At 36.5% G+C, this 16,806-nt stretch overlaps 1 protein-coding gene across 1 annotated transcript in view; it reads right to left on the reverse strand.

Annotated features, from left to right (window-relative positions):
* LOC136037975 (protein ST7 homolog) overlaps positions 1-10,834 on the reverse strand; it is a 76,642-nt gene extending 65,808 nt beyond the window's left edge. The window contains exon 1 of the mRNA XM_065720866.1: positions 10,627-10,834. Coding sequence (XP_065576938.1) covers positions 10,627-10,771 — 145 coding nt within the window. The 5' untranslated portion in view covers positions 10,772-10,834. The remainder of the gene's footprint in view (positions 1-10,626) is intronic.
* Between the last annotated feature and the right edge of the window lie 5,972 nt (positions 10,835-16,806).

Consider the following 16,806-nt stretch of genomic DNA (forward strand, 5'->3'; position numbering starts at 1 on the left):
GACAAGGACCATCTCTGGCTAAGGCAGAAATATCACAGCCGACAATTGGTACAGTTATGTTCAGCTCGTGGAAGAGCTTCTAAAGCAGAAGCTGACCTATGTAAGGACTGTAAAGAAAAACAAGCGTGATATACCTGACAGTTTCCTGCCAAACAAAACTTGCCAGGAAGGGAGTTCACTCTTTGGCTTTAAAAGTGATAAAACAGTGGTTTCATATGTGCCAAAGAAAAGCAAGGCCATTGTGTTGATACCATTGATACATCACACACCTAAAGTTGACGATTACATGGGAAAACCAGTAATTATTGCACTTTACAACTCAACGACAAGTGGAGTTGACAGTTTGGACCAGAAATGCAAGAACTATACCACAAGCCATAGAACACACCACTGACCAATGGCAGTGTTTTTAGTTCTATTAGACGTTGCTGTTGTAAACGTTTCTGTGTTTGTAAATGAAACTAGCAATCAAGAGATGAGCATTTCCAACTGTGAGGTTCCCATAAGGTTAGGTATGGCTTTGGTCCAACCATTTTACACCACCAGATCTTCAAACTAAGTTCTGTCATGAGAACATTGTCAGCTTACACGCCAGGTTGCTGGGATTCCCAACCTTCTGCAGCCATTTCTTATGTACAAAAATTTTGCAAAATTTATTGCCTTATTGACCTAGTCATGAAGTATGGGGCTATTTGGACTTACTGTTGAGCAAGGTTTATGCACCCCCATAATCTGGGTTATCAGGACGCTAACTATAACAAACAAACAAAAACTCATATAACAGTAATATTTTAAATTTTTATCATAAGTATAAGAATTATAGATTATAAATTAAAGATTACATACTTCCAGAATAAATTTTCTTGGTTATGGGCAAATAAGTTTAAAGAGCTTAAAAGCCCATGTTTTAAACAACAGTAAATATAACCTCACACTAGATCAAGGGAATTAAGCATGAATGACTTGAAGCACTTTGTGTAGCAGCTAGATCTACTACCTGTTAGACAACCCACAAAACGTAATTACAGTAATGAAATTACAGCCATTAGGGGAGTTTTTTTTGGGGGACAACCTAGGGCTCGATTAACTATTAATTGGTGTCCTTTTCTTTTGGACATGATGACATATAACAACTCACTAGTTGGCCAGTCTTGTTTCTTTCAAACATACACAAAGAAGGTCCCATTTTGTGTACAATTTCCTATTTAGTGGAAAAAAGAATTAATCCATAATTAAATAAGAAATACTTTTACTGTCAGTATAACAGAATACAAAATAGCTTTATAAAACAAAGTTTTGCATTAAAATTTGCAGTGGGCCCTTTATTTGGCCAAGCTTTGGATGTTTTGCTCTACTGGTAGCCCTTAGAAACCCATGGCTTTACCTTCTTACAATTATTAATAAGGGTATCTGTAATTTACTATATGAGGTTTATCTGTGTCAAGATTAGCAGCTGGCTTGGCATTGAATCAGGAGGTAAAAAAGGTTGTGTTCTATCTCCAGATTTATGTAATTTGTCCTAAGGAACATAGCAAATGCTATGGGAGAGATTGGAATCCAATTTTCCAAAAAAAATGATGGTAAATTTCCTTATATTTAGATTCTGCAGATGATTTGAGTGTGTTAGATGAAAATGAATGAATTTCGAGGTTTTGAGAGTTCAAAGTGCAATACATCTAGTTTCTAAATATATGATACACTGCTAAAAAAAACACAAAAAAGATAAATTTGCTTTGTCTGACCACATATAAAGGAAAAACACTAATAAAATAAAAGTAGTCCCAATATATTCCTTATTATATTCCCTTTTCGTATATCACAGTCGCTTTTCTGACAATCTTTCCAATCACGGTTGCTTTTCTGACAATGTACCCAACCTCCCTGGTGGTCCAAGATATTGCTCTAGGATGTATAAAAAAAACTAAAAGAAGACACTGAAATAATGAAATTCTTACTTTATAATATGCAGTTATGTTTCTACTAATCAGATTATCATGTTTCCTTCTACTGCTTTCCAGATTTTAAAATCATATTTTTATCCAATAGTGCAGTAATCACAAATGCAAAATACCTGATTTAACAAAGAAGATGATGTAACATGACAGTCAAAATAATCCAGAAACGTATCATTATGGTTGTATAGATAACGTCAGGGTGGGGGGGGGGTAGAGGTACATTGTAAGAGAATTGGTCATTCTATTTGGAAAGAGCAAAAAATAAGGGATATAATGGTACTACTTTTATTTGTTTAACATGCTTCCTTTAGAAGTGATCAACCCGTAAATTAATATCTACACTGCAGATTATAGTAGGAATTTCATTGTTTTGCTGGGGGGTTTTATACCCTAGGTCTATATCTGGGATCTTGAGGGGTGGATTACAGAAAAGCAACCATGATATTTGGAAAGAGCATGAAATAGAGAATCTAATGGCACCACTTTAATTTTATCAGCAAGTTTCCTTTGGATATGGTCAACCAAAAGAAAATTCCCTAAGTTAAGGCCTATCTAGCCTAAACTTTTACCCAGCCTACTTTCAAAGTAGCCTAGGCCTATGAAAAAACTATTTTATCTAAAATTTAAGCTAATAAATTTTAGCAAATAGCCCCATGCTCTGCAACTTAGTTGATAAGGCAATAATTTTGCAAAATAAACTCGTTGTATAATGCAGCTACTGTTTATGTATATTTATAAGATGATTTGGACATCATAATTCCAAGAAATTCCAAGCAGCTTTATGGAAGCTGGAGGTGTGCAGTTCTTTTCTGGATAGATAGAGCAGGATATTACCTTAATTACCTTAATTCGCACTTCAGAGTGATAAGGTCCAATGGATCTGTGTTGCTCTGTGAGTGATGATGACTGACATCTGTTACTGATCTGGATCTTGCCAGCTGTATTTCCAGTTCCTGCATGACCACTCGCTATCCAGTGACTTCTTGAAAGTTATAGGTGAAGTTGCTGACATTGTAGACTTGGAGAGGGAATTCCAGTCATTGACAATCCTTTCAGAGAAGAAGTTTTGACGCATTCTAGTTTTCACATGGCATTTAGGAAGTTTCTTTGAATGGCCTCTTGTATGGGATATAAGATAATTAAATATGGCTTAAATCTCTATGAAAAAAAGCAACAGCCTTCAACAAAATAAATAGGTCTACTATTACAAACAAATACAACGTAGAAACAATAGGGAAAGTTTTTTCAAGACAATGGAAATTATTTATGTAGATATTTCGGCCCTATGTCCAAGGGCCGTCTTCAGCACAATACAATACTATATATATATATAAAAGAACTTACATCAAATTGTGAGAATTAAAACTGAATATAAAAACACTTATTAAAACAATTTTTTTTTTTTTAAATATAGCCCTAGCATCCTTACTTCAGCGAAGTTCAACCAGGACTGGCGAAAAGAATGAAATGAAGAAATATAAACTCATTCAAACTAAAGAGAATAAAATGATTAGATGCAATTTCTTAAAGCTAATCTTGCTTGTTTAGCAGCCTGTCTCAAAGGCCTTTTCGTAGTTGGTTCAGTACTATTATAAATTGGTTTAGTAAAATATTTTGTTAGATCATTTTTAATTAAATTTGAGTATAAAGAATTTAGTGAGTATTCCCCCAAGTCCCTGTTCAAAGAAATATTTTTATTTATTTTGAGATTAATTTCAATTGATTCTCGAACCACCTGTTTTATTCCCACATAATTACTAATGAGTGAAGAGTTTTCAAAAAGTATCATGTGGGACGGATTATTAAATATATGCCAACCTAGAGCAGAATCAAAGGAATTGTTGGAACCATTTGAAATTAAGGCCTTGTCTATGTCATTTTTATGCTGTTGTAACCTTTTGTCTAGATTCTAATGGGTCCTGCCGACATAGTATTTTCTGCAATCACAAGGTATTTGATAGACCCCTCTTTGGCGAGTAACTGGGGTCTTATCTTTACCCGAATTTAAGAAATTGATGATTTTAAAATTATTAGTAAAAACTACGTACAGATTATTTTTTGTGCAAATATTTTTTAATTTTGTTGTAATCTTTGGGATATACGGAAGATAGACAATATTTGAGGGCTTATCAATAGCCTCACATTGTGAAGTATCTTCTTCGATTTTACAAGAATGTCTTTTTATTCTACGGCTAATTATTTTATTTACAAAAGGAATGGGGTATCCATTACCAAAAAGAATATCTCTGATAAAATTTATTTCTGCATTTATATATGAATGGGAGCAAATATTTAGGGCACGATCAATGAGGGAAATTACAACTGCTCTTTTAACTTGTGGGGGGTGATTTGAATTAAAGTGAAGATATCTATTGTTTTGTGTTGGCTTTCGATATATAGTAAAATCCAGTTCATCAGCATTACGAATAATTAATACATCTAAAAACGGTAGTTTATTTTCAATTTCAACTTCAAGGGTGAACTGCAAATTTCGGTCATAAGTGTTAAGATGATCTAAGAAGCCCCGAAGTTCAGCTTCCCCATAATTCCAAAGTGAAATTACGTCATCCATATAACGACCCCAATAGACATGTTTTAGAAAATAAGAATTCAATGCCCAATTCTCAAGATTCTCGACGTAAATATTTGCTAGTATTACCCTGTGATTGCGGAAAATACTATGTCGGCAGGACCCATCAGAATCTAGACAAAAGGTTACAACAGCATAAAAATGACATAGACAAGGCCTTAATTTCAAATGGATCCAACAATTCCTTTGATTCTGCTCTAGGTTGGCATATATTTAATAATCCGTCCCACATGATACTTTTTGAAAACTCTTCACTCATTAGTAATGATTTGGGAATAAAACAGGTGGTTTGAGAATCAATTGAAATTAATCTCAAAATAAATAAAAATATTTCTTTGAACAGGGACTTGGGGGAATACTCACTAAATTCTTTATACTCAAATTTAATTAAAAATGATCTAACAAAATATTTTACTAAACCAATTTATAATAGTACTGAACCAACTATGAAAAGGCCTTTGAGACAGGCTGCTAAACAAGCAAGATTAGCTTTAAGAAATTGCATCTAATCATTTTATTCTCTTTAGTTTGAATGAGTTTATATTTCTTCATTTCATTCTTTTCGCCAGTCCTGGTTGAACTTCGCTGAAGTAAGGATGCTAGGGCTATATTTTAAAAAAAAAATTGTTTTAATAAGTGTTTTTATATTCAGTTTTAATTCTCACAATTTGATGTAAGTTCTTTTATATATATATATAGTATTGTATTGTGCTGAAGACGGCCCTTGGACATAGGGCCGAAATATCTACATAAATAATTTCCATTGTCTTGAAAAAACTTTCCCTATTGTTTCTACATTGTATTTGTTTGTTATGGAAAGGCAGTGTGGTCTTCGTCGCTATTTTTGGTCTACTATTGAAAACTGGTTTGAAAATACTGGCTGTGATGTAGTGAATCCAAGGTTGCATATCCTTCATTTTCATAATTGTCATGAGATTGCATCATAGGGAATGTTTTCTAAGAGATGCAGGTGCATATTATGTCATAGGGAATGTTTTCTAAATGAAGCACGTGTTAATTACTTAAAAAAATCTACAAGGGCTAGGGAAAAAACTTTTAGGGGCTTCTTTACCCCAGGATTTCTAAGATTGTTACGTAATAGTTTCTTTGACTCTTTAAAAAACCTCCAGGGGCTTCTTTACTCTAGGATTTCTAAGATTGTTTCTTTGATTCTTAGAAAAAACCCTCAAAAAGGCCAAAGAAAAATCTTCAGGGCCTTCACAACACTGGGCCCTAACAAGCAATCCCAACAGGGGTCCCTAGCAGTTAATTCTGATGGGGTCCTAGCATCCAATTTCACCAGTAGCCCCTACCCTAACCAACGGGGCCCTAGCATCCAACTCATTCAGGGGCCCATAGCAAGCAATTCCAACATCTGAAAACGAAAGTTGGCAGCTGCAGGCACTCCAGTCTCTTATTGCAAGGGAGATAATGCAAGCTAGTAGATACACCTTTGAAACCCCTTCAATAGGCTAATATCATTCAATAATTTTGAATAAAATTCAAACCAGGCTGACTACAGCCTTAGAAAGACTGTGGGAGCAGCTAGTTATGGTGTTTGAGGACACCAAGGCTTGAATTTGCTCTTAAGACTGTTTGTTGCCAGTGGCCATGGAATCTTAGTTGTTTATCTATCAGTACTCCTAGATCTCTTTCTTTGAGATTTGTCTTAAGTAATGAGTTGCTACCAAAGTAAAGGACACTGTACTTTGACATGTTGAACTCAAGTAGCCAAACTTGTGGCCATGTTCAGATTTTAAGAAGGTCACACTACAGGGTTTGTGAGTCTAAACAGCTTGGACTCATCATCATAGATAGTGATGTGATTTTCAATCCTATTCACCATATTGTTGATGTCTATGAGGAATTTGGTAAGAGCCAAAACAGTGCCCTTGGGGACTCTACTCTAATTGATTACATCTGTGTGAGTAGCTATTCTTCTTCCTTTTTCTTCTATTTCAGCAAACATGGGCTTTTCAGTCAAGACTATTCAGTCCTTTTCCTTTTGACTCACTCAGTGAGATAAACAAAGCTACTGAATAGGTTTTGTCTTAATTATCTTGAATCTGCTCAGATTTCTTGCAGTAAATCTTTTGATTCTAGGAGTTGAATTATAAAAGGATATACATTGAGTTCTGTGCTCTGTGTGCAGGTATGGTCAGCTAGACTCTTGGCTGATAGTGAGATTTTGTGATGTCTGAAGCATTCCAACTGTTTACATTGAAGGGTAAACTGTGCAGACATTAGCATTCAAATAGGCAATGGCCATTAAAATTACAAGACCTGCAAAGGGGGATAACTGCTGTCATAAGTTTCAATCTGAGGCAAAGGCCTTAGTCAGATTCAATAATTCTGCAGGGTTCCTTTACTCCAAGTGGCCTGTTACAATGTTGTATGCCAAGAGAAAATTGGTCTCAACCAGTTCTGTAGTTTTCTGGTTCAATATGGTCATTTTCCTTGAATATTGGGGTGGCACAGGTCAGCTTCTTGTCTATGGGTACCTTTCTTAAGCCAGGAAGCAATTGGAATACATTGCACAGAGGTAGTACAATTTCTTTGGTAGGTTCCTTCAGTAGTCTTGGATGCAATTTATCAGGACCTGTTGATTTGTTGACATCTAGTCCTTCAAGTCACTTTTGGACAACTGGAGGGAAGAGCTGAGTAGGTGACATCAGATTAGGGATGTCATAGGGTGGACTACAAGAAAAAGGACCCTCTGGTTTACAGATAATAACAAACACAAATTGCTTGTTGAGAAGCTTTGCAATATCCTTCAAGCAAGCTACATCCCTGCCACCATATGTACAGAGTCATTTTATTGAATGTATACTATGGTCTCTACTGAATACAACTTATAGTACTTCTTCAGGTTTTTCTTACTTTTGCAATCTACTTTGGATTCAGAACTTGTATGGGGTTGCACAGTTTGTTTGAAGCTTTTGCCAAGTTTTTATAATGTTCCTCTTTCCTCCTTAATTGTACTTTCTCCAGTATCACACTTTCCTATTTCTTTCCTTGTGCATTTGGGGAGTCTTGTGCATTTGGGGAGTCACAAAAGCAGTGTTTTAGGTTTGGGCATAAGTCTGACTGATCTGTGATTTTTCTGCAGTGAAAGTAGACAAAAGTGTCTGTCTTTCCATGTGAGGAATGGAGATTTACAATCTCCAGCTATAAGTAGGCGTCATGTGTGATTCATAGCATTTTCTATAGTCTGCATGGTTTCTTGGCAGTCTGAGGCCAATAAACTTCTATAGATACAGCCTACTCTGGTTATTACTACTTCATTATCAATACCCTAACAGATATTCAACAAATTATGAGTTACCAGGGAAGTGTAATAACTGTATACTATAATGTGTACCACTGTATACCATAGCCCAAGACCTTAAGATAGGAATCTTGATGCGTGTTAATACTAGACTTGAGACAAACTGTAGTCAATGGGACCATATCTCAATTCTTAAAATAATTCACATATTTCAACTCATTTACTTTATTAATAAGGTGATCAATATTAGTAATTAGAGCAAAATAACCTGGATTTATTTGTTTCTGGTGTTGATTACTCTGGTTGGCCATTTGTCATTTTTCTTTGCTGACCTGGGTCTTCATCTGTTACACTTAAAGTGGTTGTTAGTGCAATTGGGATGGCATTGTAGCAGTTTGTTTTGCTTTCTAGTGACTTATCACTGATCATGGATGAAAGTTTCTTGGTAAAGATATTACTTATGTCTTCAGTAGCACTCATATTTACACAGTTTAAAACTTGGAGTTCAATATCTGTAGAAATTCTACCCTTTTTTCAACACAATACAGAAGTCACAGATTCAAAGATTTTCTTCACCAGCAGATGTTCTCTCCTTAAGCTCTATAACAAGTGCTTTATATTTGTTTTGGTCCTATTTTGGTAAATCATAGCAAAACTGAACTGCTCCTTTCCTTAAGTTGGATTCAAGGAGTTTTTTTTTTTTTTAATCTGGAACTGCTTAAACTTCTGTTTCCACAATTAGCATTGTTTCATCCATGCTATATTTTTAGGATTGGCCCATTTCTACACTATTTACTTTTGTTTTAGAGCCCACTGTAATGACTGAAGTTATATCTTGAATTCTATGGTAAGATATTCAGTAGTTGACCAGCTAATCAACTCTTTAGATAAAACTGCTAAAACATTAAAAAATCTCTATCATACCACCTAGAAAGTGGGTTGTTTTGCCAATGGATGTGTCAAAATCTTCTTAACAATCTGATAGCTGTAATATTGTAATAATTATATAACATTCAGAATTTGAATATACTTATGCACAAAAGTAGAGCCAAATCTCAACCATAAATTTAAAGCTTGGACACAAGATCTTTGCTAGAATAATATATACTAATCATAGACACTGTAAACCTTGGGTAGATTTAATCTATAACATGTTTTGTGAAATTAAATAATTACATTTAAACAGGCTATGGTGTAGAGGTAAATTTTGCCTAAATTTAAATGTTGAAAAACAAGATGTTTTCCAAAGTGTTGTCAGTCAATTCTAACTGATCTAAAGCTAACCATGAGTCAATCACAATAGCCTATACCCTAGTCTAAACTATCTTATATAATGTCCAAGATTAGGAGCCAGCCCATTATATATAGGAAAGATACAGTAAAATTCTAGTTGATTGACTTTTGGCTATCTTGGAAAGGGGTTAGGTTAGGAAAATGAAATTTTCAGCAATGAGTCTAAAGGCTAAAGTATGTCCCAGAACAGTATTTTGGGGTACCCACCTCTACTCCTTCTCCCTCTAGAGGGCCCTGACCTTTGATGACCTTTAAAATATGTATGTTATAAAAGTGAAACCTTGCAAAATAGATCATTTGCTTAAATGAAGCATAACAAAATTGTTTTCAGTTTTATAACTTTGCTCAATCTATAAGGTTTTAAAGATATGCAAATACATTTCCTAAATTTTGAAAAAAAAAAACATTGATATCACTCAGAATTCTACTCAAATAACAGGAATAGCATTTTCAGAACTAAAGGCAACTGGTAATTGAAAATTAAGGTAAAATGTTGTTTTGTCAAAATTTCACCTGGTATAGACCTATACCTAGGTATAGACCTATCATGTAGGCAAATTTCAGGGCCCTCTAGAGGGAGAAGGAGTAGAGGTGGCTACTTCAAAATACCTTCCTGGGACATAGGCTACTTTAGCCTATAGACCCATCCCTGAAAGTTTTATTTTTATAACCTAACCCTTTTCTGAGATAGCCAAAAGTCAATCAACTAGAATTTTACCAAAGATACTTTTGAATCAGAATATCTGGCCAATATTAGGCACTGGTTGAGTATTTGGGGTCTTACCCTAGCTATAGGCTGAGGGTGGTGATGGGTCTTCAACTGGCCTCATATTAATTTACACCAATCATAGTTACAATTAAAGCCATTGTTCTTGTCCATGTTCAAAGAAGTTTGTAATCTGAAATGGACATTGTCAGGCAGTCACAAAATATCCATTATCTATCTACCTGTAAAGTGGATCAAAGGAGACAAAATCAAGAAATAGAAAACACAGGGCTAATATATAATTCAGGCTATATATTTGCACATTAAGGGCAGGGTCGAGTGCAAAGAATAACAGAATGAAAGTCTGAATGTGTTTACTAGCTCTATTTATTTTGTATATTATGAAGTGGCCTAAGAATTGTTTTCCTAATGTTTCCCTAGGGTTGAGTGCAAAGAATAACAGAATGAAAGTCAAAATGTGTTAACTAGCTCTATTTATTTTGTAGCCTAAGCATTGTTTTCCTAATGTTTCCTTCTCAACAGCATCAATTCAAGGCTTCAACTTTTTTTATGAGTGTTCCACTTTTAGTTTCTTAAATAGGCATAACCCTAGGGGTATATCTAGGAACATTGGAGGGGAGGGGGCATTGTCAGAAAACAGCCACGATATTTGGAAATAACAGAAAATAAGGTAGATAATGGTAGTAACTTGAATTTTTTTATAATTTTTCCTTCAGAAATAGCTTACCATTTCACATTTACAGGAGGTTTTAGATAGGCAAAGCCAGTAAGCCTAAATCCTTAGACCACTTACCCATTTTAAACTTGTCAGCCAGTTCTATTGGAGCTTTCAGATAGGTCAATATAATCAGAAACAAAATACTCCAAAATATAGTTAAATACAGCCAAGACCAGAGCAAAAAAGCCCTTAATTTAAACAAAAAATTCGAAAAAGCCATAAATCTTTGATTTCATTATTATTGCTTTAAGATGCTTTACCGCCAGCGTTGTTAACGGTACAACATAGACTGTTAGGGTTTTTCAGCCAAAATGATCGAAATTACAAATTATAAAGAAAGCCAAAAAAGACTATTTTCAAAATATTTCCCAATGAAATTTTCCTGTTACAAAAATATAAGAACCAAAATTTAGTTTTCTTCATTTCAAACCTTGGATATTTTTATAAGAGTCTAGAAATTTGCAAGCTGGTTCATTATAACTAAGGATTATGTTTCAACGAGGAAACTTAAATTGTTAGCGTATGCTTGTACTGTTGGAAAACTTCTATAGCAAATCAAAATCACCCGGTGAAAATTTTTGGAGAGTAGGAGGATTTTTCTCCTTGAAATTATTAGCCGATAATGCTAGCTAATGCTAACGGTTTTTGTTAGAATTGCAAAATTTGAGTCGTCAGTTAACAAAAATGGTTGGCTAACAATTCGCGGAAACATAGTAATTGGGTAAAAATTCAAAAACAAGATTTTAACTTACAGGGACTGTTTTTTGGGTTGATAAGACCCATTCCAGTAATTTTATTCTGAAGTAAGGGGAGGCTAAGTAATTTTTGCAGAAGTGGGCTCCTTAAAGTGGCTAGAATAAAAAGTTATTAAAGATCAATATTATTTCTAGCACATGCCTCTCCCAAAATTGACTATTAATAGTTAAAATTAATTTTATAAAAGAAAACAAAAGCGATAAGCGAATATAAATAAAACTGGTGTTTGAGAGTAATATTTAGCTTTGGTGCAACACTGGAAATCGACAAGGTGGTATTTTTCAAAAAATATTAAGCATACCATCAAGATCCAATAATTTTACAAAAGACTTACAATAAACATGAACATCAGATCATTCAGAATTTGACATTGTCTTCGGACAATTGTGAAGTTCAACAGATTTTTTTAGATATTAGCTAAAAACATGACATCTCTTTTCGCAAGATCTTTTCACAAGTCTAACAGGGTTTTTTCTATCTAAACGTCCTTGTAATATACTGCTACACTAGCTAATCGGATAGTGTCGAGAAAGTGCAGTGAATTAACATCTAAACTAAAGATTAACTCTAACAGCAGAAAAGTATTTATGAATTGGCTTTCAAATTTGGAGCACAGTCTGTCTATCAAAAGAAAATAATCTCTTCTGAAAGCATCTTTAGTTTATTCTTTCACTACAGCAAAACCATTTTTTCCAAAAGTCGACGTGATTAAATAATCACGTTAGCTAGAAACTACTTTCTGTGCATGTTTCGATTTTTTAGATGAAGAGTCAGAATTCTACAAATTTTACAAAAAGTCTTCAGTGAAACCATACCCACGAGAAAATTATTTTTCTTTATGGAAGATTTCATCGTAAGCTTTGTCAATTGGCAAATCTATAATTTCCCCAATCTATAATTGACTAAGAGGGGACCTAGTCCCTAGGGGTCCAAAATAAAAACGGGAGCATCCTTGCCCGGGAGCCATCAATATAGGCAGGAGAAGAAAAAGACTCCTCGAATGTTCACTCAGTAGAGCCTGTGGGCTTATGAACACGTTCAGTGAGTTACAAATTTTTTTATAGGAATGGGTTAAATTTCATGGGGACGCAGAACACCATGATGGGAGGATACTTTATATTAGGACAACTGCAGCAGGGCTTAAGATCCAGATCTATGTGGACAGCAGTCTCTGCAAAGGGCTTCCTTAACCCTGTTGTGATACTTGCAAGACTGGGGACCTTGCAGTCAACTCTCTTCCCACTTGTGGAGCGGCACCCCTCGAGGAAGTTGTAGACTTGTAAACCACACAGCGCTTGCACTGAATTCTGATAAATTAATATCAAAGACCTTTGGTCCTCAGTTTTTATGGATCACGAGCAAGCATTTGATTCAGTAGAGAGAAGAGCTTGGCGAAGGTCTAATCCTTTTAGTGATCATGATTGCTTTGCTAGTGCTTATGTTTATCCTTGCATGTGTGCTATGCTTACTCATATTGCTCACTTTTCCTTATAGAAGCTTCGGTTAAATAAATGCATTAACCACAATCGTTGCATGGTGTCAGTAGTGGGATCTTGGCATTGAAATCTAACAGCACTACGGAAGTCTAATAGCCATCCATCAACTGGGATGCCACCTCCTTGGCAGATGAATGAAATTGATCTGAACAGCATGCTCGGTTGATGCTTATAGGACCACTGGCAGAAAAGACGGACAAATCTCAGTGTGCCTACCTGATTATCTGTATAGGAAAAAAGGGACGAGAGCTTCAATACTTTCAAAACGGAAAAGAGTGAAGACAAAAAAATGAACCCCTTATCAAATACTTTAAAGACAATGCAAGCCCAAAGAAAAACACCGTGCTTGCAAGATACATCTTCAAGAAGCGGGACCAGTTAGAAAACGAAAGTATTGGGAGATACATCGTAGAATTAAAAACATCGGCCAAACCATGTCTGTGCACAGAACAAGTTGAAATGATTTGTAATCAAATTGTATGTGAACTTGAAACCAAGCCGCTCGAGAGAAATAGTTAGCAGAAGGTGACTCATTAACTCTGGACGGTGCAGGGTCAAGATATAGAACCTACAAAACAACCCAAGCTCAGGTAAAATCATTCAGCATGAGCAAACCAATATCTACCAAGCAGGAAATTGATGCAATCATACGTGGTCTAAGCCGGAACAGCTTCCAAATCAGGAAGCTTCTTCTAATAACCACCCCAAAGATAGAGGCTACTATTACTAAGATGGATCTTACTCGACCAATCATGCATGTTCAGTGGGGAAAATATGTAGACAGTGCAAGAAGTCAAACAATTTTGCAAGGGTCTGTCACAGCAACAAAAACGTGAACACCCATTGATGAAGTAACTGAGTCACTTAGAGAGGGAGTCAACGTTCAGGAAACAGTTTTCCTGTATGCCATCAACAAAGGCAGTGGTTAAGATGAAGGCCTTGTTCCACTGACCTTAAACATCCAGCTTTCAGTCAATTTCAAAATTAACACAGGAGCCCAAGCGAATGTCATTTCTAAAATCATTTTTGATAAGCTTAAACCAAAGCCAAATCTGTAACCAACTAACCAGCGACTGACCAGCTTCTGTGGTGCTAGGATCCCTGTCATTGGCACTTGTGATCTTAGCTGCAGCTACAAACAGTGTCATTATCTATGAGCACCTACGGGTGCTCACAGATTTTACGTAGTCAACTCAGCATCGACCCCAATAATGGGATATCGAACCAGCATAAATTTGAACCTCATCAAACTAGTACTCAGTGTTAATGCAGAACGAACCAGCATAGATGAAAAGTACAAAAGCCTCTTTGAAGGTATTGGTCAACTTAAAAGGGAATACAACATCCATCTAAAAGATGGGTCCATACCAATGATCTATCCAGCCAAAATGGTACCAGTGAAACTAAAGGATAAACTCAAGGACAAGCTTAACAGAGTGGAAAGAGACTAAATCATTGAAAAACTCACGGGGCCCACAGAATGGGTAAATTCAATGGTGATGATTGAAAAGATGAAGGGAACTGTAAGGCTATGCATAGACCCAGTAGACCTCAACAAATGCATAAAGCATCCTTACTATCCCATCCCCATCGTAGAAGACGTTACAGCAAGGCCGTATGGTGTAAAGGTGTTTAGCAAAATGGATGCACGGTCAAAGTACTGGTTATTAGTTCTTTCTGCAAGGGCATCTGAAATGACAACATTCAGCACTATATTCGGGCGTCATCGATTCCTAAGGATACCCTTTGGCTTACTTTCAGCACAAGATGAGTTCCATTGCTGTATTGAAGAAGCATTTGAAGGGCTGGAAGGACTAGCCATTATAATTGATGATATTCTAACGTATGGAGTAAACCAAGAAGATCATGATGAAAGACTAAGAGCCGTTATGGAAAGAGCACTAGAAAAAGGTGTAAAAATCAACAAGGACAAATCCAGCTTCAATGCAAGCAGCATATGCTATTTTTGGCACGTAGTTGGAGCCGATGGCATGAAACTGGACCCAGAAAAACTGTGAGCCATCGAAGAGTTGCTTAAACCTCAGAGTCACGAAGAGCTGCTAACCCTCCTTGGAATGTTAAACTACCTCGAAAAATACATTCCCAGCCTGTCTACTAGAAATAAAGGCCTTCGAGACATACTTGAACGTAAGCCATTCTTTTGGAGTCCCAAAAATTACCAGACGCCGGCAGAGCTCAGGTAGTCAATCGTGTCAGGCATCTCCTTCTTCAACTACAAGAGCTTGAATGTGGAGCTGAAAATCAAAGCTTCCAGCCATAGCTTGGCAGCAAACCTTTGTAGCGATGTAGAGGCAGTAGCACATGCGTCCCGTGCACTTAGCAAAACATGCAAGAACTTTCACCACTACCTTTATTGGAGGCGCGTCAACGTAATAACTATCACCACGTGCATGAGACAATAGTCAGAAATCCTATCCACGATTTTCATCTGAAATTTCGGCCAGGTTCAGAAATACCAATCGCCGACACACTTTCTTGTCTTCACCTTCCGGATATCGATAAGAAACTAGGAAAAGAAATAGACGTGTAAATCCATCAGATGTCTAGACATCTTCCTGTAAATAAGGAGAAGATCCTACGAATCCAGAAAGAAACTCCCAAAGATAGCCTACTCAGGATTCTGGCAAAAAAAATCCATGAAGGCTGGCGGAAAAGCAGAGAAACTTGCCAGTCAGGGCCTAGTCCGTTCTGGAATATCCAGCATGAACTGCCAACAAACAAAGGGATCACCTTCAAAGGCAAGAGATTGGTCATCTCCAAGATATTACATCCAGACATAGTGAGACAATTTCACGCTGCTCATCTTAAAGTAGAAAAAACCAAGCAAAGAGCCGGAATGCTGGTTTACTGGTGAGGTCTAAACGCAGACATTGATCAGTATGTTCGTAGTTGCTTAAAATGTTCTAGAAACATGCCATCAAACCAAAGAGAACCTATGATCAGTCAGGAATACCATGTCTTCCTTGGAAAAAAGTCGTATCCGACCTATTCACGCTCCACAATAATGACTATCTTGTAACAGTAAACTATCATAGCCGTTTTTTCGAAGTACACAAACTCAGCTCCACTACGTCAAAGTTCTTCATCTCCAAACTCAAATTTCATTTCGCCAGATATGGCATTTCATCGATACTAATATCTGACAATGGCCCTCAGTACTCTTCGGTTGAATTTCAAGGTTTTGCCAGGACATGGGGATTCACTCACAGTACATCAACTCCAATTTATCCCCAGTCCAACGACCTTGTCGAAAAGACTGTCCATACAACAAAAAGCCTCGTGACAAAGGCATCAGAAAACCACTGAATATATTTTACCAGGGGATTAGAACAATTCAAAAACATTGAAAAACAAAACCTTTTTAAACGCAACCAGTTATATAACGTGATAAAAAACAAATATTTGCCATTATTACAAATGATGATCCTCTATTTCGACCAGGTACAACAATCTAAAACCTCAAAAAGAAAACCAAAAGTTTGAATCTTAATCGTGTCATTGCTAGAAATAGGACTAGCTTCAATAATCAAATATCTTTGAACGGCTAAAGTATGACTTACTTGACCAAAGTCTCCTGCCGGGCGCTGCTTGGCGTAAAGAGTGATGTCTGCCTCCTCCATCTGCTTCAATATCTGGCCAGTATTTGCTATTCACCCTGTCTAACGTTTGCAATCGTCAAGAACTCGGACAGGCTGTGCCAACGTCTCTTCGGTTGGCTGCGAGGCCACTTCCAACCGGCTTTGATAGGATTAAAGTCGTAAATCATATTGGCGGGTAGATGTGGTGGCATTCGAAGCAGGTATCCGAACCATCGTAAGGTTCGCTCGGCTGCTTGAATTGAAAACCGAAACTACTTTGTGAGCTTCAGAAGCCTCTCATTGCTGACGAATTTGCACCATCATAGGCCCTCGATCCTCCTCAGGCTCTTCGCATGAAATACGTCGATTTTCTTGCGGATTGCAGCTAATACTTGCCATGTCTC

The sequence above is a fragment of the Artemia franciscana genome, chromosome 17 (assembly GCF_032884065.1).
Source record: "Artemia franciscana chromosome 17, ASM3288406v1, whole genome shotgun sequence".
Classification (NCBI taxonomy): domain Eukaryota; kingdom Metazoa; phylum Arthropoda; class Branchiopoda; order Anostraca; family Artemiidae; genus Artemia; species Artemia franciscana.